This window comes from Pelecanus crispus, chromosome 11 (assembly GCF_030463565.1).
Source record: "Pelecanus crispus isolate bPelCri1 chromosome 11, bPelCri1.pri, whole genome shotgun sequence".
Lineage (NCBI taxonomy): Eukaryota > Metazoa > Chordata > Aves > Pelecaniformes > Pelecanidae > Pelecanus > Pelecanus crispus.
In genome coordinates, this window is record NC_134653.1 from 8,542,847 (window position 1) to 8,568,295 (window position 25,449).

General features: G+C 37.9%; 1 protein-coding gene across 1 annotated transcript in view; it reads left to right on the top strand.

Annotated features, from left to right (window-relative positions):
- Positions 1-302: 302 nt before the first annotated feature.
- The window catches only part of BAIAP2L1 (BAR/IMD domain containing adaptor protein 2 like 1), a 41,708-nt gene continuing 16,561 nt past the window's right edge, over positions 303-25,449 (top strand). Inside the window, exons 1-3 of the mRNA XM_075719042.1 lie at positions 303-353; positions 9,686-9,761; positions 13,448-13,534. Of these exons, the coding sequence (XP_075575157.1) occupies positions 303-353; positions 9,686-9,761; positions 13,448-13,534 (214 nt within the window). The remainder of the gene's footprint in view (positions 354-9,685; positions 9,762-13,447; positions 13,535-25,449) is intronic.

A 25,449-nucleotide genomic window follows, 5' to 3' on the forward strand; every position in this document is an offset into this window, starting at 1 on the left:
GCCTCCCGGGCGAAGCAGGCAGCGGCAACAACGCAGGTAGGGGCGGCGCGGGCCGCCCGCCCTCCCCGCTGAGGCGAGGCGAGGCGAGGCGAGGCGAGGCGAGGCGATCCCCGCCCGCCCAGCCAGTCCTGCCGCGTCAGGCAGCCGCGGCCCCGCAGGCCCCGCCCCGGCGGCGCTGCCCGGCTGGTTCCACAAGTTTTTGACAGTTTCTTAGCGGCGGTGGGAGCAGCCGAGTCTGCTGTGGCGGCGCTGGGCTGGGGTCGAGGCGCTCTGCGGAGGACGAGGCTGGTCCCGCCGGCACCATGTCTGGGGGCCCCGAGGAGGTGAACAAGCTGACGGAGAGCACTTACAAAGTGAGTGGGGCCGGGGGGGCTCCCCGCCGCCGCCGCCTCGCCAGCGGAGAGGCAGCCAACGTCCCCCGCCTCAGCCGCCTCCGGCGCTGGCCAGCGGGGCAAAGGTGGCCGCCGCTCCGCTGGCGGGGGCCGGCGGGAGGGCTCAGGGCAGCCTCGGCTCCTCGCGCAGAGAGGGAGCGAACTTTTTTTTTTTTTTTCCCCCTTTTTCCTCTTTCCCTCCCTTGCGAGTGATCTCGCCCATCCCGGCGTGTGCAAGACTGCTCGGTGCTCGCGTGTAAAGAACGCGAAGGGGCTCTGAGGGAGGCCGGGCCCCCCTCGGCGCCCTCCGGCTGAGGCGGCTGCGGCCCGGCCGCCCCCTCCCCGCGGCGGGGCTTTGCCGGCCGCCCCGGCGGGCACGGCCGCGGCCCCGGCCGCACGGGTTGGGCCGCTTTACAGCTGGGAGCGACAGCTCCGGGACAAGGCAGGCTTTAAGACTGGTTTCTCCCTCTCTAGCAGGCTCAGTTTTCCAGCGAGCCGTAATTCCCCCAGTGTGTTTTGATGATAAGGTGGTTTGGAGATCGTGCTGCTTGTGGTCCTCTGCTTAAACCGTTTCTTCATACGGGCCGGAGCCTCAAAATGGCTTAATGCTGAGTTAAGTTGCTTGCCTGCATCCCGAGCCGATAATCAGATTTATGGTGGTACACCCTAGCACCGCCTCAAAGTACTGACTGGTGAGGGTAGTCCAGCTTATGTTGGTAGACTGTTAAACTTTCTAAAATGTCTCAGTATTTGTAGAATTAAAAATATTTTGCGTATGGGCACTGGACACTTGTTTTTAACTCTTTCTCCCTGTAAACTCAGCCCTTCCAAAACACACCGATTCTAATTGGGCGAAGTTCCCTTAAGAATCATACTTTTGGTTGAGTAGCAATGGCCGTGTTGGATCCGTAATCTTCTGTACAGTGTGTTGTAGTAGAGAAAACACTTAAATTTGCAAATGCATTTGATCATGCAAATGAACTTACAGCTGCCGTGCATTTGCAGCTTTGAGTCCGAAGGAAAGCTTTCTGGAATTGTTCTGTTTTACTATTTACTAAATCTTACTGGTTTACTATCAAATGTTTTCGTATTTCTGAAGATGTTGTTGTTATCATTTAAAGGTCTCTAAAACCACAAACACTTACTGGAGTATTTTGCTGTTAGTTTTGTTGTTCTCCAACACACTTAAGTCAGCTTTACTCCTTCAAGTAGTCCAGTTATATTGGTGTCATGTTGTATTTGCTGTTTACTTTCTTTGGAGTTAAACATCAAGTGCATGCAAAACTACTGAAAAAATGAGATTACTTGGCTATAAATTTTGTCCTCTAGAATTGGTGCAGGTCATCTTAAACGGTCTGGTGCTTTTTGATATCAGTTACGTTCATGGCAAGGCCATAGGCAAACATAAATTCCTTTTTCTCAGAAGAGCAGGCTGTAAATACAGGCTCATAGAAGAGAAGCCTGGGAAGTTGACTGTTCAGGGCTGTGCCGACAAAGGAATGTCCTACCCTGTCTGTTGACTTCCAGAATGTAGCTAAAACAGTTTTACAGAGGAGAGGGAAGAAAAATCTCATGTGTGTTTTAATGGATATAATATAGGCTTTAAAGGACTGGCAGACCTCTAAGTAAACAAAACCTTCCCTGTTACTCAGTACTTATTTCCTGGGAAAGTTTACCCTTTGTTTTGTTCTTTTTTTAAACGAATTCAAGGGGATACTTAAGACTGAAACAACCAGCAAAAACACAGTAATACAAAGTTAATGTTGACAGTGTGATGAAATGTCTTCTACGTGGGCATTTTGAGAGGTCTGTTATGTTGCATCACATAGCTAGTACTCACAGGCCTGGAAACCCTCCTGCCCTGCCCTCATTAAAAATTGAAACTTTATCCAGATAAGGTATAAAGGCTGCTTCAGACAGAGAATGGATTCTGGGTCTACTTTAAAGCGGTTATTTCTGTATCAGAGTTAAAATCTTGACAATAGTTCTTTACTTCTTAAGGGCAGAGAGCACTAGCCCGTGTATGCAGCATTTGCTGTGACTGTAATCACAGCTCCCTCATCTAAAACAAATGAACACCTCTTTGTGCTGTGCTTTAGCCGGCACAGTGAGCGTGCTCTCCTTTGTTTAATAATGCCCATGTAACTTCTACTCTTGCCATGTGCCATCCTTAGCAGTACAGCGCTCAAAGCACCATGCTGGTATTGATAAAATCGGGAGCAGTGTTTCTGTTTCTCCTACTAAGAGAGGCTTGGTCTGGGGAAACCAATTCAGTGTAGTGTAGTGATGGCATCTGTGTGCTGCAGGACCAGTCTTTTGACTTCTCAAAAAACCAAAAAATAACCCACTGCAACTTTTGGGTGACCTGGAAAAATAATAGAAAATGAAATTGAATGCCTTGCTAGTCTGTTTTCCATTTTTTTTTTTTTTTTAATTTTCTTACAGTGCTAATCCATTGGATTTATTAAATACCTAGTAACCTGTGTGATACAAAGCTTCAAAATATACTTATAGAAGTCATCAGGTGGCTAAGTAATGCCCTTGTATTTTTATCTTATTCATCCTTTTTGTTGGCAACAACATTGGAAACCAAATACCTCAATGTTTTTTAGCTAACCTGACTAAATAAGCAACATAATCCACAAATACGTGCATGTGTGCACACAAAAATCAAGGCTGACATTTACTCTTTATGTAATACCTGAAGAATCACTTTAATGCATGATAGGAATGGCACGTGTAAAATGAAGCCTAAGGGTGTGGGAGCCTATGACTAAAGAGGGCCGCAGCCTCCCTTTTGCCAAGGAGCTGCCGAGAGGTTCGCTGGTGTGACACTGGTGTGACATTGCCCTGCCCTTGAAACTCCCCGCAGTGATGTGGCGCGCTGCCCCTCGCACACACAGACTGTGTCAATCGGTAACCCCGGGAAAGTTGTTACGTGTTCCTGTATCGCTGCAGCTCATTTTATCGGCTCCATATGGGGGAAAGCTACTTGGCATCCAGCTACAATACACGCAGTGCAGGGGAAAGGGGACAAAACAGGAAAGTACTGAGTTACAGACCCGTCGTTCTGTCTGTATGCTCTAAGGGCTGGGCAGGCAGCTTGCGTATTGCTCCTGTAGCTTGAGGTTTCCAGAGCACTTAATAATAGCGTGATAGCTGTAATTCATTGGTGTTAGTAATCTTGGATTTTAAAGATGTATTTCTCTGTATTCAAGTAAATCTTACCCAGAAAGTTTGGTTATCAGCCAAAGTGTAACTAAAAAAAAAAAACAAAAAAAAGCAGCAACTTTGTTCAGTGGAGTGCTGTGTTCTCTACAGGGGCATATAGAATTATTTTGGTAGGCTATATTGGTTTATGATGGAAATATATCTGATAAATTCAGTTTAAAGCCCTAAATTCCATGTTTCCATATTTTAAAAAGACTTGTGATTAAATTAAGCTACCAGACTTATTTACCAAAATTAAAATTCAGCTATGGTCCTAGGACATGCTGCAGTAAGGCTGTTGTTTTGCGTGACTGAAATATAAATCTAACTTGGGGAAGAGGAGCCTTTGGGAGTTTGTGTGTATGTAAAGTCCAGCTCTATCTTAGAGCAAGTTAACTGTTTTGACCTTACTTAGAGAGTTATGCCTACTTAGAGTCTATCCTGGCTCATGTGTTCATAACCTGAAAAAAGTTTGTATATGAAACACACTGATGGATGATGTATTAATGTTTCTCTTAAACAAGAAATGTTCCATCAAGCTGACTAATTATTAGTCACAAGAACTAGTCCTTTTCAATAAACACTAGCATCCGGATTTCTTTCCCTTCTTTTAAACCTGTTTCAAAACAATATTAAAAACCTGTTTTAATATTAAGCTAACTTACAACTGAGCTTAACATGAGATGTGTTGAGGGCTTAATTGTGCCCTTCTGAAAACTTTAGCTTTTGAAATTCACAATACAGGCGGAGATGAAATCCAATAATGTACAAAATGCTTCAAGTACAGTAGAGCACAGTATGATTTACTTTCTGTACAGCTTTTCAAATTTTCTCAGGTGGGTTCTCAGACATCGTGTAGCAACACTAAAGACTTTTTCAAAAAACTTAATTTTACTGTTTTCCAAATTGAGGAATAACAATCTAAACTTAGTAGCTATACAAAGGTTAGCTATTAATAGCTATAGTGATGGTAATATGAGTAATGTTAGACAACAAGATCTACTTTTCTGTGCTAGTTCTATAATTTCGGATTTCTACCCAAATACATTGTTATCCACTGCCTGCAGGATGTAAACTTGAAACTACAGGGAGTCTATGCATTGTTTAGTTGTATTCATACCTGCTGAGCTATTGTTCTGCGAGGTGTGTCTTTAAGTAAAAAGCAAAGCTGAGCATTTACAGGAAGGCACTTTTACAATGGCTCTCATTTGTTTTGAAGATTAGCGTTGTTTATATGACCATCAGGAACTGTGGGAGATATAATACCTATACACAACAAGCGGAAATATAAGGCTTGTTCCTCTTCAGTCAGCTCCTTGCTGCCAGGCTGGTTAACTCATGTTGGTTTCATGTGGCGAAAGGCACACAGCAACTTTCATACTGGATTATAGGAGGATTTAGTTACTTGAATGACCAGAGTAGGTTTCTCTTATGCTTTTTCTTGGAAGGTCCCTTTTGCTGACTCTGGAATTCTGTGCATAAAAAGATGTTTCCTGTTGCCTGTTTTGAAAGTGTTTCCGTTTATTTCCATTCATCCTAAATAATAGAAAGCTGTAGGATCTGATCATGTGCCTCCTCTTCTCTTATAATTAATTATTCTGTTCATGAGAGGTAGTGTGTCGCTAGAATATAGGACGCTAGATTGATAATTAGCAGGCCTAGTTTGTGTTCCTCACTGTACAGGCAAATGATGTGTTGTGAGCTACTTTGTCTCCCAGTTTTGTTTTTTTTTTTTACTTTGTCATGTCTATTTGGATTAAGATGAAAGCTTTATTCCCATGACTTTGTACAGAATGGCACATAACAAGATTGTGATATTTTCTGAGAATTTTGACGATTTAAAATTAGTGGTTCTCTTGATCAGAAATTCTTCTTTCTTCCTCTGTCCCTGCATTTAGAAGTTTTCAGATCTGGGTTTAATGTATGACTTGTGATTTTTGTACTGGTGTTCAGTTCCGCTCATTTTCATGACCTTTTCTTTAGACTGTAAATAAGGGAAGCTATAAAACTATAAGACATCATCTGAAAATAGATAGCTATACAAATTGATTTCTGAGTTGCTTTTTTTCCCTATAACTTCTGAAGTTGAACAAAACATTGCAATCATTTTAACTTATCTGAAATGTCTTGGCAATATCAAATTTATACCTGATCCTGAAGAGGGAGTTGCCAGTGACAGTCTCCCTTTTTGAAAAAGTGCTCTAGATATTTCTTCTTGGACAGCGCTTCAAAGACAGCAACAGTCATTAACTATATAAAAAGAGCGCTAGAAGCATGGCCAGGTTTTTGCTTGCTTTGAGAATCTAGTCTTCAGTAGGAAGAAAAAAATACGTATTATGCTCCTTTCTAATGTTGAGGAGAGGAAAATCATCTAAGAATTATTTCACTAGATCAGCTCAGGGGGGCAGGGAGGCAAGTCTTTCTATCAGACACAAACCCTTAGTAGGGAAGTAGGTGAGCCCTGCACAGTGCTGTGAGGATCAGCTAACCATACCCTGTGTTAAACCAAGCAAATTCCAAAGGGGAATTTCCATTGCGAAGGGTTTTTGCTGCTTCTCAGGCGTTCACGTCTAGCGACTGGTGCAGGCGATTCTGCTAACAATCAACCACTGTGGCAGTGCAAAGACTGAAAAACTTCCAGGGACTGCTTGGTCTAATGGAGAAAAGATCCATTAGTTGTATGCCTTCCAGCTACTGAAGGCACTGAGCTATAAATTGTTTCTTCATCTTTGCGAGCCGTTTTACATACACATTGAGCAGATGTGATGTACTGGAGCTTTTCCTCAGAGTTCTCTGTGTTTCAGTGTACCTGTTGCGTTTCCACAGCATGGTCTATATCTGCTATACATAAATACCTGATACATACCAAGTCGGCTAGTGAAAATAAGGAGCTATGGGGTCGGGCTTCAGAGATGGGAGCTGTTGGGGGCATTTTTGCTGGGTTTTGTTCACTTCCTCCTAAATGAAAACAACTAATGACACAGGTGCAATCACTGTTTTCTGTTTGAAATCTGAATTCGAAGATGTCAAGAAAACTGGAATCTTAACTCCCGAATCCTTAAGACAGTCATTCCAAAAATCAGTATTTCAAGACCAGTAATTATCATGTTACCATGAGAATTTTGGGGTAGGTGACAGTAAGGGTTTTACTCTGTAAGTTCTTGTTGCGAGGAGCAGGGTAAGCAGGGACAGGATCTGTCTTTCAGGAAATTGTTTTCAGTCCAGGGTGGCAATTCAAGGTGGCACTGGGATTCTTACCTGCCATGAGTACACAAGGTTTTTATGTCATGTACGCCTTTCTTCTCCTCCATATCCTTGGAATATGGGACTCTATATCCTAACACAATCCCTTAATTCACCCTTTTTTTTTTTTTTCCTTGTGATTCATTGACTCCATATATGCCAACAGACATCAGCTTTAGTATGCTGCTGGGAAGAAATGGCAAAAAGTTGGAATAGGAAGAGATGACTTATGCCTTGGAACAAAAGCCTCACAGTTGCACTGCCTCAGCTACGGAGAGGGCAACAGAGGCACAGCAGCACCGTTGGCAGGAGTAAATTAAAGAGTTGGGGTGGAAGGAGGGATCTTCCCAGACACTGGAGCTTGAAAATCTATACTGTTAAGTTGTTAGAATAGCTCTTGGCATTGTTGGCCCAACCTGAAACACGTTTTTCCAAATGATTTCTGGATGTGGTTTGTGAGTTAACACAAAGCAGGGACCTGGGGACAATAGATAGTTTGCTTGCCATGATTACATTTGGGTGGGCAAGAGTTTAATGGTATAGACCAGAAAACAATCCCAGTTGCATTTAATTTGTACAAATGAAGGCAGCTGGGCTAGGTATTGTTGTTCTGTGTCTGCTTTTGATGTCATATATACTATACCAGTATCAGAACCTAATAGTTGTTATATCCTTTTTTTTTTAATTTCTATATTTTTTTACTCAGTGTGACTGATAAAGTATTATTGCTGAAATCTGGAGTTAATTCTTTTCTTCACTCTTTAAATTGACTGGAGTTCAGGTATAGCACTAGATTTGAAAAATAATAATAAAGTTCTGTCTGAATGACCTTGCCTGAAAATAAGACAAATGTGATGGTATTCCTGTTCTTTCTGGGTCTATGTATATACTAAATATAAATATTTTCATTCTGTTAGTAGTATAACAGACAAAAGCTTGATACTATTTCACCTGTCAGGCATCTTGTATTTCTTGTAAACAGAAAGTGTCTGTTTTGAATTCCTTGAACTCAAAAGTTGTGCTGTGTGAACAATATCTAGAAAGATGTGAGTTGTCATAAAAATAGTAAGAATAACAGAATGGTGTCTTCAGGTATCTCATGATCTTCCTTTCATGACATTAAAATTTTACAGAGTAATGTCACAGCTATAGTTTTGTTAGGAAGATTCTGGGAAAAGAAGGTCTAGAATCTGCACACTTCTAAGGTTCTCCTCTATGGGAATATAGGGCTTGTACTAAATTTATTTTTAAGAGAAAGAAAATATTCGTTACCAAATTATTCCTGAGACTTAGCAGCTGGTGTTATATGAAATTGTATTTTGTAGGGAGGAGAGAAAAGAAACGTTTTAGAACAGTGTGGTTACTTGACTATTAAATGACCAGACACATACAGCAAATTCTAGAATACTTGATCAGATGTAGTTATTCACATACATACAAAGGGGGTTTTGTTAAATAAACATGCCGTGTCTTTAATTCAGAGAGTGATTCTACCTGAAGAAACCAAGAAGCCACCAAATAAGTGAACCTCAGAGGAGGGCTCTATTTCAAATTTATTTAGTGTTGTTCAAAAGTTAATCGCAACATCCAATATTTTGGAATATCACTATTTGTGCTACATGTGTTCAATACATCCTAAAGGGCTTGATTCTGAGGAGTGAATAACTACTGCATTTATATCAGCATGTCAGCTTCTCCTTCCCTGCGCAGTGCTTATAACAAGATAAAAGTAATTTTTGACTATTGATTTTGGGGGGAGGGGGGAGATTTATTGTCTTCGACCAGAAGGAGGGAAATAGAAGCTTTCCTGTGAGTAGGGACAACTCAAACTTTATGGGTGACTTTCCCTTTTGGAGTGGGCAAAAGCCTCTTCTTTACCCCTGAACTTCAGGGAAAATTCAAATTGGGATTCAAACTTCAAGGCTTAACTTATTTTCTACTTTTTGCAAAGACTTGAAACTTTTCTGTTTAATGGTGTAGCTATTTTCTTGCACTATGAAACTGCCAGTCACAGTTTCTACCACTTCAGCAGTGCATAGAATTTGCTCAGTATGAGAGTAGTCAAGCTTGGAGCTGCTGGATTTCAGATTCTGGTTGTTTCAGCCAGTAATTGTATTTAACAGCCAAAGCAGCTGTAGTGGATTTCTTTTTTTTTTTTTTTCCCCTCCTATTTAAATAAGGTCATAATTTTCATTTCTTTCAGGCACAACTACAGCTTCGCACAACAAAATGCAGCATTTTCAAACTAAAAACAAACAAACAAAACCCCACCACCAAAAAACCAATTGCCCTGAATGCTATCTGTAACTTAGAAAAGATTAATAAAGTGCTTAGTCTTTCTCTAATCAGGTATCTGGTGAACTTCTTTTCTTTTTTTCCTTTTCCAGCATTTGGGGGTGGGGGTGGGGGTGGGGGAGTGGGGTGGCGGGGGAGGGGGATGAAGAAATCAAATCTTGAACCATTGTCAGAAAGTTCACTTTATTGTCTGACTTCATAAAACAATTAGTGGATAAAGGTGTTTCTCTCATTCTTATTTCACCATCACCTACCATAAAAGAAGGATCTGTGTAAACTTTGATCCCATACTTGGCATCCTTTTATATGACAAACAGCCAGTTTCCTTTTTACCCTTATTGAAATAGTTTACCTTTTTTTTTTTTCCTGTTTGTTGATCTTAAATGCTCAGTTTCTTCTCCCTTCCATCCTTCGCTCTCCTCTTCCTCCCAAGTCTTCTATTTTTCATCCATCCACAGACTTTTCAGATATGAAACAAACTAGACCTAAGTCACACTGAGAGAAATACTTTCATCCACTGTTGAATTGCCTTGGCTATAACACAAATTTTGTTTTCTGTTCACTAGAATGTTATGGAGCAGTTCAATCCAGGACTGAGGAATTTAATAAATCTGGGGAAGAATTATGAAAAAGCTGTTAATGGTAAGTCTTCTAGGTGATAACTTTAGAAAGAATGTTTAATTTTCATTTAAATATACATATTAGATATGAGGGTTGTGTATAAGCTTACTTTCCAAGTTGACCTTTGGATATGTTTAATTAGGGGAAAAAGAAAAAAAACAAACAAAAAAGTGCAAATACCCAAACATATGTACCTTCTCCCCCTGCCCCTTTTTTTTTAACTGTCCTGCAGAAGTTGCATCCCAAACACTTAGGCACAGAACTACTGCAAAATAAACTGAACATAAAGTGTAAATAACCTACATTAGAATAATAATATAAATAGGAAAAAAAAAAAAGTTGTGTAAATTAGATGTTCTCTTTTTTTTTTTTTCCCCCTGGAAATGTCTTTCAAAGGTATTTCACATTCTTAGATTTGTTCCCACTGACCTATACACATCACTATATAAGTAACCCTGTGAACAGAACAACTGGAATGAATAAGAGCTGCAGGAGTGGCTTCATTTTTTCTTTTTCTTATCCATACTAAACCTGATGGTATTTTTTTAATGGAGTAAAAATTGGAATGAATAAATTTGAATCTAAGGACCAAATCTCTTAAACTTTTTGTAATGTGGTTGTTTACTTCTGTTATTGACTTGACAGAAACTATCCATCTTAAGAATGCGTTTTCAAGACTGGGCTCTAGATTCCCCAAGCTTATATTGTAGGACCTGTTAGAGCTTGCTCCATTCCACCTATGCAGACCTGTTGAGCTGCTTGATACCATATTAAAGCAATGTAAAAATCTCTCATTTTGCCTCATTCAAGTCTGTGGCATATCTTTTCCCCTACATGTAATCTAGTACTCTGAGCAATGTGATACTGCAGAAGTAGTGCATAGGCAAATAGACTTTGAAATCTCTCTTCATGCAAATTTTAATGAGGCTTGAGAAAAAGATAAAGCCAAAGCCTGCTGGAGATGAAAATGGGGAAATATTGAGTTATCTGCAGTAATACCTAACCTGATGGATTAACATTATGGTTGCCTAATACCTAACCTTAGGGATTATAGGCAGTACCAGAAGTAATAACAAGTATTTTCATGTTTGGCTGAAAGATTTGTATACTGATTTCTGAGGCTTCTGCTTTTTACATACTTTACTGTTGATACATTGTGCTGCTTCTCTTTTAATTAAATTTGTCATCAGTAATTCACAGTATAAATGTGCACAGCAACACTGGAGAGGCTGATGGGTATTGTGTTCTAGCAAGTTTGCCTTTTAAGACTGGCTGATAAAGCATATCTAGCATGAATGCTTAATTTCAAATGAATAAATGTTTATGATGTTGCAACAACTGTTGAGAAACTACATTAAAGTAATCTTTGGGCTCTCATAAATTGTTAATCTTTTCTCTGGAAGTTCTGAGTGGTATAAATAGATCTGTAACAAGAAGTAAATATTCTGTTGCTGAACAGATACTTCACAGCTTTCCAAACAAGTCAGAGTAGGCTGACAAAGAACAAAAATTACAAGACCTTCTGATAGGTTTATAATGTATTTTTAGACATTTTGAGGATAAAAGGTCAAAACTCCTTTTCTGCAGAAGTATTTTACTAGCCATAGTACTGGAGAAGAGACTATACAAGTGGAGTTCTTGATTTAGCTTGATTAGCACAGGAGAAAGCACACATTTTCTTCCTCTTTTAGTGCCTGTATTAGGATAAAAGATTGACTTGGGGCTATCTTCAGAAAACATTAGATAGGAAGAGTTGGAATGGCATAAAATCTTCATGTATGGGTGGCATGCTGCTCCATCAGTAGCACCGGTATAGTTCTTCTGTTCAGAAAGTTTGAATATAGAGCACGTATGAGGTGCAGCTTGGACAGAAATTACTCTTGTCTAATGCAGCAGGGTCTCAGAAAGAATCTTTGGTCCATTTGGAAGAGTTTCAGGCTTCTCAATGAACATACTGATAGGTAACCAAAGATGTCACCTTTGCTAGTGAAAACTATAAAATACAGACCTAAAATACTATAATTGGCAATTGCCATCTCCCCCCAGAAAGAAGTATTCTGAAGTCAACAGTGAGAGTCTGCTTGGCTTCCACTTTAGGTTAAAAAATGTACTACTACAAAAAAAAATTATGAAGGCTTACTTCAGTAAGTATTTTTCACTGCCTTTTACAACAAAACCTTTCCAGTTTGTCCTTGTTATTTCTTTTCGTGGTGTGTAGTTCAGACCTAGGTACTGTGAAGATGCAAGGCAACCATTGCATGGTGTAGATCTACTACATATGTAATCTGTTTCTCACTACTGGCTTCCGTGCAGTTTCAGTCTTGATGTTTCCGTGTTCATTCTAGCAAAACTGGCTTTGCTGTTTAAATCAGCTATAACCAGGAAATGATTAACTGAGAATAACTGAAACCTCAGTGATATATATATTGGTTCCTGTAGAACTGGAATTGAACTATAAACAATAGAACTGTTGGGGGGGGGGGGAACGAGCATCCAAGTGTTAACTAGGGTATGTCTTTTTGGTCAGGAATGTTAAACCTTCAGGTTTCTCCTTAAAATGTATATGCCCCTGTTGCCTGAGGTTTTTATTGCTTAAAGTACTTGGAATACAGATTTCTCTGCCATCCTGAGTTCAGTAATAAAGATAAAAGTAGGCAATTTCCTGGAGTGTCAAAATAACTCAGTGCAGAAATTGTATATATCAATGCTAATCTTCCATGTCTGTCCAAGAAACCAGGTATCTTCCAACATTTAAGGTCACTAAGTTGCTGAACAATGTAATTTATAATAATCTCGGGAACATTGATGGTATGACGAAAATTGAGAAAAGAATGCCAAATGGGTTATCTCCATAACCTGAACATCATCTTTCAGAGACTTAATTTTTTAAGTTTTAGCATTTAAGGGCTAAAATTTCCTTAAAGTGGAAAAGTTGGTGTTTATATGTAGAATCCTCAGATTTCAATGTGTTGTTTTGACAAGAAATCATTTTGCCATTGCAGTATATGATGACTCTACAGTGTTATCCATAATGGTAATTTTCAGGAGCGGCTGTATCCGATGTATTGAACCTTTTGCATTTCATTTTTCTTTTAAATATATCACACCTGGTGAACTGTATTTCATCATAGCTTTTTTGAAGTGAGTTACTCTTTCAGCTAACTTAAACAGTAAACGATGATTTGCTTTGAATGGCTCCATGTCTCCTTGTTCCAACTGTAGATCCGTTGTCTCATGGCCAGAAGCCTTTTCTCAGATCAGTGGCCTGGCTGGCCAATACAGGGCATAGACCATGGCATTTCTAGTAAATTTGGGATTGCATTTTGCTTTTTTCCAACAGCTTTATCTATACCAAGGAATTTTGTTATGTCCTGACCAATGGCTTATGGCTAAACCTACCCACTGAATGCTGATTGCTCCTGGATATGCGTGGAAGTTGGAACTAAATCACAGGCTGAGACTTCATTAATATATTCTGGTGTTCTGTCTTTGTCACGTGGTTTCACAAATTGGCAGGTAGCGCAGGGCCTTGAGTAACTTTCTCTGATAGCAGGATTTCCTTATTGCCGTATACCCCTCTCTTACGATGTGCCCTTTATTACAAAATTTCATAGGATTGCAGATTAATGAAAATGGAAAATACATTGATTTTTTTTTAACACCTTTTATACCTTTTTTTTTTTTTTCTCCACTCCCCTCCACCCAAGCTATGGTAGTGGCTGGAAGAGCATATTATGATAGCCTTGCAAAGATTGGGGATATATCAGCTGATTCTCCAGTTTCTAAAGAATTAGGTAAGTGGAATATCTTGTTTTGTTACTTCAAAATATAGACTTTGTTTTTGTTTTCCTGCTGGCAGTTCACAGAACTAATGTGAAATAGAGAAGGATTGGAAAAGTAGAGAAGGATCAGAAAGTGTTTTACTCTTAAATAACGCATAGATGGAAGGGATTAGATTCCTTTTGAGACCTTATTTCTCAAGACACTTAATGTTTTGACAAAAGCACTTTTTTCTTTTACTTTTGTGAATATATTTCTGCTTATGCATTTGAAAGCATGTATTTTTTAAATTCACATAATTCTATAATAAATAAATGTGGAAAAATGTGTAGCTTGATTTTTTTTTTTTTTTTTTTAGTACAGAGATGAATGTTTGAAATATTTCTGCAACAGAATATTGGTATGAGGAGTCCTAGTGTATGACAGCAGTTCTAAACTAAAACAATTTTCTGGATGAGTTCTGCTGTGAAGAGTTTAGTTCTACTTTGTTATTTTTGATCAAGTGTATCTCTAAAAGTTTTCAGATGCATTATATTTATTTTCTAGTTGAGCTTTTGAAAGAGAAACTGTAGAGTCAAAGATGTAGTATGTCTACACTAATGTACAATTAATCCAAGTTCTGTACTTTCCTGAAAATAATTTCTGAGTTTTTGAAAGATTGGCAGCAGCACTTAGTTTTGTACTCCTTTGACTAGCATTGAAATAATACTGCTCAATCCACAAAAGTGAAGATGTCATCGAAGTATTTGTAATATTTCTGACAAAAGATTCTAACATCACTACAAAACAAAGAAACAGGAACTATGCTGTAAAGAGGAAACATTTGTTTAAAGCCTACATTTGCTTTTTCACAAAAATATCTTGATAAAGTGTCTTGTCTCTGAACTTTTGATTACAGGCAATGTAGGACTCTTTCAGTGATGCAATATACATCCATCCGCTCCTGTAACTCACAATAGTATGTTAATTCAGCTGATTAAAAAGGATGGGTTTAGTAAATGTTTTTTTAATTATTCTGCTGAAGCAGAATTGAGTGGAAAGACTTTCCTTGACGGTGGCCACTGGCTTCTGTGTGCCTGCATACATTTTTATGATTTGTTCTGAAATCACTTTTGTGTGAGTGTTAACATTCTCTGTTGAAAGTTGGGAGCGGCAGAACAGCAAACAGTACAAAGCAAACAGTCTTAATGTAGTTGCTTTCTGTATTTGCTTTGCAGGTTGTTTACAGGAAGGAGAGTTGCTGGTTTCAAACTATAGAACAAAAGTATGAGAAAGTTAAAAGTAACAACCATGCAGAGTCTTACAAAAATATCAACATATTCATAATTACAATTTTTGCCATCAAGCAGTTGGTCATATGCATGGAAATAATCTATTTATTGAATTTTGTATAGCTGTGGGATATTGTCTGCTTGTTTGAAAATAGTATTATTGGATAGTCTCGAGCTGAATTATGAAAATAACTGGGTTTCCCTATTATTGGGGCCAATACTTGATTGAAATATATTGATTGAAAATATATTTTTGTTTAATTGTGAATTCTACCCTGCAATTATAAACCTTTTTCTAGATATACTGTATTGAGAAAACATGGCCTTCTTCAGGGTCAGGCTTCTACCGCTGCTTTCTATTAATCTTCTACTTAAACTGTTACTGCAGAAAAATCTTTTCTTCTTGAGGAAAACAGCAGCTCTGGATTTCTTTCAGCATACTCTGTGATAGAATACTTACTTTAGAGATAAGGAAAGTCAACGAACATTGGAAAAGGCAGGATCATGTGGTTAGGAGTCTGTGAGAGATTATTTGTGTTTTCTTGAAAAAGTCTTAATAGTTCTGAAGCTGGACTACAATACTGACGTGTTTAGTAAAGAAATATGATACACCCCAGATGTCTCTAAAAGTATCTTTGCTTAAAAAGAAAAAAATAATTTACTGCACCTTTTAGTATTTTAAAAATATTAAGATGAATGCTGAGCAGTATTGGATGGGTAAAGACTAGATCAAACTTTGTTGTGATTTGCTCATTTGTGGACCCTATAAACCCTAGTGGAGTTACTGTAGGCCCAGCCCACTGCAGAACTGTCTCTTCTGTGAGATCCTTTAGACTTGCCAAAAGACATGTTATTGGCCACTAACAACTCTATCACATATAATACTCCTGTTATCTTTGCCAAAAAAGAGGTCAGTAGTCATCAGTTAAGTTTTGTGATATGCCTGTGAACTACTTTTCAGGACTGTGTTCTCTTGAGCATCGAGTGAGCTGACACAGTAGCTTGTTTTATAAGAGCAACAGTCTAAAGGTGACTGGCAAAGAAACAGAGGGGAGCAATTTCCATAATTTTATATGTGTGTGTTATCTGTATCCAAATCTGATGTTCAGAATATTTCTGTAACGCTTTACTTCTCCCTTGTTTAAAATTATAAGGCCTCTTCCTGTATTAACTGAAATCAATAGCAACATTCCCACAGATGTCAGTAGGAGATCATTCTATTTTTAATATTTAAGACATTATCCTGGCTCTTAACAATGAATTAGATAAACTGACAATGACCAAGTTCTAAAGCATTTTGGAATACTTTAATATTTGAGCACAAATTGAGGTACTGTGGTCTGGATTTCCAGTGTTTAGGTCTTTGGACAACCAGGAAACATAAGTGTTTTTATCTGAGTAATAAAAATTTGAAACATCCAAAGTAAATATTTAAACTAATGCTTGAAACTAATCTGTAAAAAACAAACAAGCCCCTCCCTCACCATGGCTTGCGAGTTTAACCACAATCGGGCCAACTGGCTTATGGATGGCAAGACTGCATAGTAGTCAGAAATCCACGGTGCTGATTTTTTTACCTCATTGTATCGTCTACAGCAGAAATGAAGGGAAAGCATAATATCTGCCAATTAATTATATTTGACTCATCTTAAATGTGCATGCCTCTTCCATTAGCATTCCATTCCATGTTTCACCCATCAGCCACTAGGTACTTTTTGGCTCTAAAAGAAGGTGTTAGAACAAGATTTCCCCCCTCTTCCCCTTTCTCTGATAGTTAGCAAATCAAGCTGTAATTTTTGCAGGTACAGTTCATATTAAAATTAGTTTTCTGAGTAATGAACAGAACAGGGGAATGAGATGGGAACCAAGGTTTCGGGTCTTTCCTGTAGCAACTTCACCTTTAGCAGAGGCAGTTGAAAAATAATGTATTATTCTAAATTCAGTCATGTTGCATTAAACTTCTTACACTTAATTACAAAAGGACTACCAGGCTCAGATTGCTAAAACACGATATTCTTTAGAATTTATGGAGAATCTTTACTGGAATATTGCACTGAGTCATTTTACAGTTCAAACCCAAACCTGCTGGGTGACCCGCAGCATATTTACTGCCAAGTGTGATGTAAAGATTTGTATCAAAAGCACAGTCAATCTTTCCCTCTCATAAGGAAATGCAGAACATGGTCTTCCTGTAATGAGGCAGCAAAATGGATACCAACCACATAGGCGGGGTAGAAACTGAAATGGAAAAGAAATAGGAAAGAATATTTTTGAAGTAGAGGGTAAAATGCATAGAGGGCAGAGAAGAAATGGGGCAAAAAATCAAATAAAAGTGCCAGAAAGTGCTTTGTTCTGTCAAATGAGATTGGAACAGAAGAGGGGAACAAGACAATGAAATGGAAATCTGGATATGTCAGCTGATTAAGAGCTTTTGTACTGAGTATCTGTATCTTTCAAGTCTGGCTGAAGCTCTCTGAATTATTTTAATACAGAATAACTTAATATGAGTAAGTTGAGGAAGTAGAAGAATATACTGCATTCATAATACAGTCCTTATTCATAAGGGATAAGTTGACTTAGGCCAGCATTCTTTCTAATTTTTTATTTCCCTAAATTTCTAAGCTTGTAGTCCCTCAGACTTGGCTATGAACGTTTAGGAACATAACCTGATTTTATGTAGTTCAAGTTATTCTGCAATATGGAATTTGCATATCTTTCTTTCCTAGGCACCTTCTGGAAATCCCACTAGGAAGAAAAGATAAGAAACAAGAAACTGCATGTTTAAAAATGTTAAGATTTCATACTATTCAAATTCCAGCACACCACATCAGCACAATGAAATTTTGTATGTCAATAATCCACTAAAAAAAAAAATTCAGGTAGATACTATACCACTGGTAGAGTGTTAAAATAGTAAGTTTCATGATGTGTTGCTAATCTTTTCTGTCTTGCCCAAAATACGGGTTTATGAGGCTTTGTCTTATCGATTTTTAGTGCTTATAACTTTAATAAACTCACTGTTCTAGTAACATAGGCTGTCTTTGTAGCCTTCACTTGCTCACAGAAGTGGGAAGTTATTTCCTGCTCACTCATTGAATACTACTTCTCATATCTTCCCAACTATCCTCTTTAGCACTTGCCAGTTATTGTAGCTACAACTCATTTATTATATTGTGGGTGTAAAGTCCCGATTTATTTGTTGTGTGGCAACGGTATCTATAGCAGTGACCCACAGTTATATTATGGGTCTGTACCTAGAGCTTATTGCTCAAGAACTAGTAAGTGTAAACTACTCCTTGCTTGTCAAACTATAAAAAGCCAAATTGTAAGAAAAATGTTACATTGCATGGTCTTGACCAATGGAACTAAATTGCGGAATTTCAGCATGTTAAAAGGAAAATGAGAGGAGACAAAAATCTCTTCCCTAATCTAACCAAGACTGATAATTTATTTAAAGGATTATTCTGTGTTACAGGGGTGGGTTTTCTTTCTTTCCCCACAGTCTCATTCTGTTCAAACTTATCTGGAAACAGGTATGCAAAAGCTTATGCTCATCTACAGTCTGAAATGCAAGAATTTGGAAAAATTTGTCGTCTTTTCAGGAGAAATTTTCTGATTAAAAACCTCTACAGGTAATCTAGAGAAGCAAGTTTGAACTAAAAGATTGCTCTGTGTTGTGGTAGTCACAAGATAGGGAGAAGTGGGGAGAAAAAAACCCAAAAACTTCTAATGGTGTGCAAAGTAAGTGGAATTCTTGCCTGACAGAGGATGGGCCCTGAGTTTGATATTCCTCTCATGCACAAAAGAAAGGATGTTCTTAGTGTCTAAAAGACAGTATTTGAACATATTCACGAAACACAGGTTTGCTCATCAAGTGGTGTAATTTTAAAGGTCTCCACAACTTTGTCATGTGTTGTCAAATACAAAATCTCAATTTTTGTGATATAGTAATACACATAGTAATATAGTAATTACAGTAATACTATGATATGGATGACTGGAGCAGGGGTTCTCTATATGCATGTTTCCTTTTTTTGAGAGCCCTTTTACTTCTCTGCAGTTAGCCAAATGTCTGTAGTTATTGGGGTAACTGCATATTAGTTTGAGAGTCAAGGTTGATAAACCATCAGTCAGTTAAGAGAATAAGCTAATGATTAGTGAATAGGCCTGCAATTTATCCAATAGGTAGCATTTCTTATGAACCTGCATGAGTAAGCTTGTAAGTCAGAGCCCTTGAGTAACATCTAACAGGATCATAGAGATCCTTTGGTAACTGTTTTCTAGCTTTTTTTTAAAGCAAACTAGTGATTAAAAATTTGATAATAATGTAAATTTAATATTAAAGTAGTGTGAAGTTCAATCTATAGAGAGTTCTGTCTGATTCCACCCCCCTGCCTGGTGATAACCACTTCATTTTACATTTCCAAGTAAGAGAAACCCTATGGACTTTTCTCTCTCTCTGTTACTCCCGCCTCATTTCTAATTGCAGAAGTGAGAGACTTTTCTATATCGGCAACTGTGAGCTTTAAGTGGCCAACTCACTTAAAAAAAATTTTTGGAACTCAACTGGAAAATTCTTATTTTGCTAAAAAGAACATATCTCCTTGCTGAAGAATTTCTAATCAGACTGCAATGTAAAGCAATACCATCTTTTTAAAACACTTATTTTGCAAGTATTTGTCATTCAAAACTGTCAATTTCCTTCCTGATTAATAAGCAAAATTGCCACTTGAGCGGGTACTTTTCAAAGCTATAGCTCTCTTGCTACTTCTGTGATACAGCACTTGAGTGTCACTGTCTCTATTGAGAAAGCCAGGCAGAAAAAGAAAATTCCATCCTTTAGGATGAATGTAGCTAGTTGCACTTCAATTAAAAAAAAAAAAAAAAGGAGGGGGGGGCAGGCAGGTGGAGTTGTTGGTTTACTTTAGTGTATAAATTGACCCTCTCAGCTGGAATCCTATTTCACTTGTCTTGGAAAGATGACACCTAGCACCCTTGCCTTCACCGGCTCATTTCAACTAAAGAAAAGAGATCTGTCATCTTGTCCCATCTTACTTGCCGCATTGGTGTCGTCTCTTCTATAGTACAAATGTTCTGCTTTTGGCACAGATTGTATCAGAGAGAAAGGCAAGTGAAGTGTGCCAGCAAGTACAGAACCCCTTTAGCACCTCATCTGATGGAAACTTCTGGGAAACTAGCTTAGAGGCTGCAGTTTAAGTAGTTAGTGTATCAGGCCAGCTTTTCCTATGGAGCATTAATAAAACGCTCTTCTACTGTATTTGTAATGAAATTTCATTGGAAGAAGCCACTCCATTTTTTTTCTTATAAAAGGCAGGTACACAGAGAGCTATCTTGAAAAGGAAATACAAAGTAGTCGTGTGGGTTTTTTTCAGGAGTGGGGTTTTGTATCTTCTAATTTTAAAATAACATTCTGGGTTTGTGCTATATAGCCCTCCAATCTGCTATAAGAAAGCTAGAAGGAGATGAGCCAGCCTTTTTAGATAACATTTCCACTGATGAAAACAGTAACTGGATTACTGGAAACTTCCTGCTATTCATAGTTCTGCTTTTCACGGTCATTTATGAGGTTAAAGGGAGCCAAACAATCATATCGACAAACTTTTTTTCCTCTAGAATCAGTACTGTGGCTTTTGATGTTCAGTATTCTGCATGTAAACTTTTGGTAAGTCTGCTGGAAGAAAGAAAAACTTCAGTCTTAGATTTTTAAATATGAACAACTTAACCCACATCTAATAATTTGCCTGCCCATCTATTGCAGAGCTATTGGAAGCTGTATCTATTCACTGATTTATAAATCAATTTAACTATTCAGATATTCACAAGCATGTGCCCTGCCAATGGCCTGGCAGAAGCTCCTGCAAGTCAGTGTTCACGAATGGTGGAGAATACTTGGCACTGTGCTATTAAGAAACCAAAACGAAGGGCAAGAGAAACCTGTTACCATGTTGATATTCGGAACAATTATTAACAAACAAACAAACAGAAAACGCAAGGCAATAAATAATCTCTGTAGAAGTTTGCTGCAAAACGTGTCCTGGGCCACGAGTGATCAGGTGGCATCATACAATGAAGCTGAACAAACGGTCGTTAGCTTAAGATCTTTTGGTTGCTGTTATTTTTAAGTTCTATAATCTTTCCCTGCTAGAATATAAAACAAATGATCCTACCAAGAAACGGTGTGAACAGGAGGTGGGTTTGTTATTAAACATAAAGAATGTAAATGCTTAAAAATGGATATTGCAGCTTGTTCTTGTAAGACTATCCCAAAAAAAAAAGTTGTTCTATATACAATCATGTTGTTGTAACTGCTCTTATGAAGACTTCCAGATAAGATGCAAATTCTAGAAATGGCTGAAGGGAGGAATAGAATATGAAAATACATAAGGCTCTCTGGGAACAATTGCAGGGCACTGACGTTGCAGAATACTAGCAGCAGGGGGAAAAAGGAAGACAGATATACATTAGGACTTTAGTGATATTTTTCCAGTTATTTTTTCAGATTCAATTCTAGATAATTAGTCATATTTCTGAGTCAATTTCAGTATTTTATTCTCCCCCCTGCCCCCTTTTTTTCCTTACAGCAACCTGTAAACTGAAGCTGATTCTCCTGATTTTAGTCAGTGATAAGATACGGGTATAACACTCTTATAAGATACAGCCCTGAATTTCTCAGGGTGGTTAACTTAAGTTATAGGTCGCACTGTTCCTTGTGATGCATTGTTATAGTGTTGCAGTCATAGCGTTACAGCTATGTGTCTCTACACCTGTTGCTGTAAGCACGCCTACGTGGTGGGTACAATGACTCTGGAGTTTAGCACAGAACTCCATAATGATGCATGTGACCGCACACCCTCGAGGGAAAAGTTAGATATTCAAAACACCTACCGTGAGTGTGTAGTTAATTGATATCTTCATGCTATGCCTCAAAGGCCTGAGAAAATAGCAAAAATACCATGAAGGGCATCCTTTAAGATTTTCTGACTGTATTGGAAGAATTACATTTCACATGAGTCTCATAGGTAATGAAGACATCTTTCATCTCGCAGTGGAAACCCTGGAAAGGATGCCCTGAGCTTCACCTGTGCGTACACGCAATGTTTTCTAGATTGTGGCTAGTGTCTGCCTAGGAAAGAGTAATTCAGAGTGTGAGAGCTGGCACTCTGCGTGCACGGCAGGTGCGTGTTCCCCGGCAGCTCTTTGCACCTACCCAAACGTCGCATGATCGCAAGGGGCGGGGGCTAGTGCAGCAGGCAGGAGGCTGTTCTCGCTCAGCTGATGCTTAGCACTCATAGTTTTTCTTCACTGCCACCCCCAGGTATGTCTGTTGGCAAAGAAACGAGCTTGTGTAGAGAAAACACACTTAGTTGTCCTCTACAGTGAGAGAAATAGATGGAAAATGGAAAGTAAATTATATATATGATGTCATTTTCTTCACAATGTTGTAATTAGCTTGTAAATCCTTTAACCAAAGGTCTAACTATATTTTTGTATGTACAGTCAGCTCTTCCTGATGAATTATTTCTAGACAAAAAAAAATCCAGTATCAGTTGTAGATCTCATTAATGTTCGGGGGGGGGGCGGGGGTTGGAACCGGTTGTCTTGGACTTCTGAGGAAAAAAGGCTTTTATCGAAACTTTTGGCTCAGTTTGGGTGTGGATTTTTTTTTTTTTTTAATGTTGCTAAGACTGGGAAACTCCAGCGCCAAAGTGCTCTAATAAAAATTGCAGTGATTCCTTGCATTTTATTGAATATCATGTAACATTTCTCATGATAACTTAAATATTTCTTCTCTCTAGTACTGGAAAACCAGGAAGAACTTCAGTTTTTGCTGTTTAGCATGATTTGTTCCAGTCCTGCTGAAAAAGAGATTAGCTCTGTTGTATGATCTTCCCTAACTAATCTGCCTAAAACCAGCAGGGTTTCAGACAGACAAGTTCAGGCTTGTGGTTGTGCTGTAACTTATTTTCTTTGCACCTGACTTGTGTAAGGATTACAAATCACTTGTTTAACACTGTTGCAGCTCAAGTATGAAAAGCTATTGTATATAAGGCTTTCAAGGCTATGAAAGATCAGTCTCTGACAAACATGCCTTAATATATTGTGGTTTTGTATGTTTGGGTAAAAAAATAAATGCCTGCAGCAGTCTTCATATATATTAGTAATGGAGTAACAGGTGGAAAAACAAGTTTGCCATTTTTCATGCATTATTTATGTGGCATATCCTTTCCCTTTCCTTTTTTTAACATTAAAATTTAGTTACTATGCTTACCAATCACCTGAAACAAGATGAATATTTCATGTTAATTAACATCTGTTCAATGATATAGTAGGTTTAAAAAATTCTAATCTCTGAATTTTTTTGACTAAGAGATCAAAACAGCTTGGGAGAGAAAGGGGAATTAGGCTAGCAGACTGAACTTTGCTAAAACTGTAATAAAGGCACATTCCTCTTTAAAATATAATATAAGCTAATATTTTTGTTCTGTTTAAAATTGTCAAATAGGAGCATCACACCAAGAACAAATGCAAAGTAACTGGAAATTGTAATGGTCTTGGTAACTTCTTAAGACTTTACGAGAGTGAATACTTACGTGGGAATAGCTGATTTATGAACAGTGCATTGCCCACTTTATAGCGTGCAGTGCATGGTATGAATTTTGTAGTACTTCTTAAAATCACTTGTCAAGCTGAAAGAATTCATTCTAAGTATATTTAAATAAGTAAGTTGATCCTTGGGTTTAACTGAATATGGCTTTTTTTTTTTTTTTAAATAGTCAGACTTTCTGAGGCATAAAGAGATGAGGAGTTCTTTGTATCTTCTAATACTTAAATATTCCAAAGTTTTAAAGAAAAATTGTAATTTTAATTGTCTTATGTATTGGGAAAGTACGCAACATATTTAGACTTAGGCATCTTCCAGGGTCTTATGAACTTTGGAAGACTGTTTCTTTCTTCTGTATCAATGAGACTGAAATATCGAAAAAGATTTTAAATACTTAGAAGTAATGGAACTTGTGAAAAAAATACTGCTAAAACTGAGCTATGGAGAAATTGAAGCTTCCTAACTTTGAGCATTAAATCAGTTTCAGGTAATTACTTGAAATATTGTGAGCTAACTTTAGATGAAAAATGATGCTTTGAAAGCAATTTCATTTAAAATGCTTACATAGTTAAAGGGGAGCTGAAAGCATGAGATTATTTGTATGTTAAATGAATAATTGCTGCATTTTATTTTGTGTGGGAACCTAATGTAAATAACTTTGACAACACATGCTGTTATCAGGACTACATTTTTATATCTTTATGTATCTTTAACTGTGTAGTACTTTAATTTTTACATGTCCAATAATATTATAATGCTTGGTTTCATTCCTCATGGTTCATAATCAATATAACTTTTGGATTTTATTTTACTGACTAGTACATGAATACACAGATTTCAGCTGTTGTGTTGTGGAGGGTTTTTTCATTTCCTTTAACCCATGCTTAATCTGTTTTAATTATCTTATTTGCTTGTTGTATTGTAGAAACATATCTGTTGTTCATAGCCTTAGTGAGAATCTGCATGTTTAAAAATTGATCTGAGAATGCCATTTAGAATGTGAAGTTCTCTTTGCTTCTATTTTTGTTTTATTTTCAGATTTTGTTTATTTGCTGTTCTAGCAAAACATAAGTATCTATTTGGAGGTGCTGCTTTGGGGCACTGCATCTAGCATGTATAGTGGGCTTAAAATACTTTATTATACTCTGAAATCTCTTCCCTCTTTCTCTATTGTAGGGGTGGGTTTTTTTATTCCTCCCCTTCACCTTCTGCAGTCACCTTCATGAAATGGCACTGAATGGTCATGTGTCAATGCCATTTTATAAAAAGAACTACAGAGAGATTTACTCCTTGCTTCCTATTTCATGTTCATTCATGCAGTAAGGAAAGGTAGACTTGACCTAGTCCTATTGATTTATACACATATTAGTATTAATTCTACAGATTGTGGGAGTTTTTTAAAGCATTCTGGACAAATTGTATTAGAAGCAAAGTGCAGTTAGAGTTTGGGAAGTTTTACATTCCTTTGTCCTTCTTTATGATTGTATTCTTTCACATTAAATTCCATCAAGACTTTTTGCCTTCTTTAAAGCATCTGTTGCACAATTAAATCCTTCTGCAATAAATCCTTCCTATGACAGAGTGATAAATTTAATGCATTTGAGGCTTAACGGATGTTTTGTTCAGTCATATTTATTTGTTACACTGTATTCCTTTGAAACTTTCTATTTTACTACCTTTCAGTGGCTACTGGCTTCGGAGGACTTTGTTTCTAACTTTCCCTTGTCATAAATGCCTTTCTTCTGGGCAAAGGATAACTTGGAAAAAAGAGAGCATCTTGACAGAAATGGCATCTAATAATACACTTGGAACTATATTGTCTCCATGTGTAGCTTTGACGTCTCCATGTGTAGCTTTGACTCAGCCTTTCATTCTCTTGTTTAATGTAAATAATGATGTGGTTTCATCTCTAAGACATGAAGTTACTAGACCTGCCCGGAATGCAAAATAGGAGAACAGGAGGTAAATGAGTGATATAATGAAACACTTTGTCTGTTCCCAGACATCTTAGAAAGATTCTCTGTTAAGAGACCTG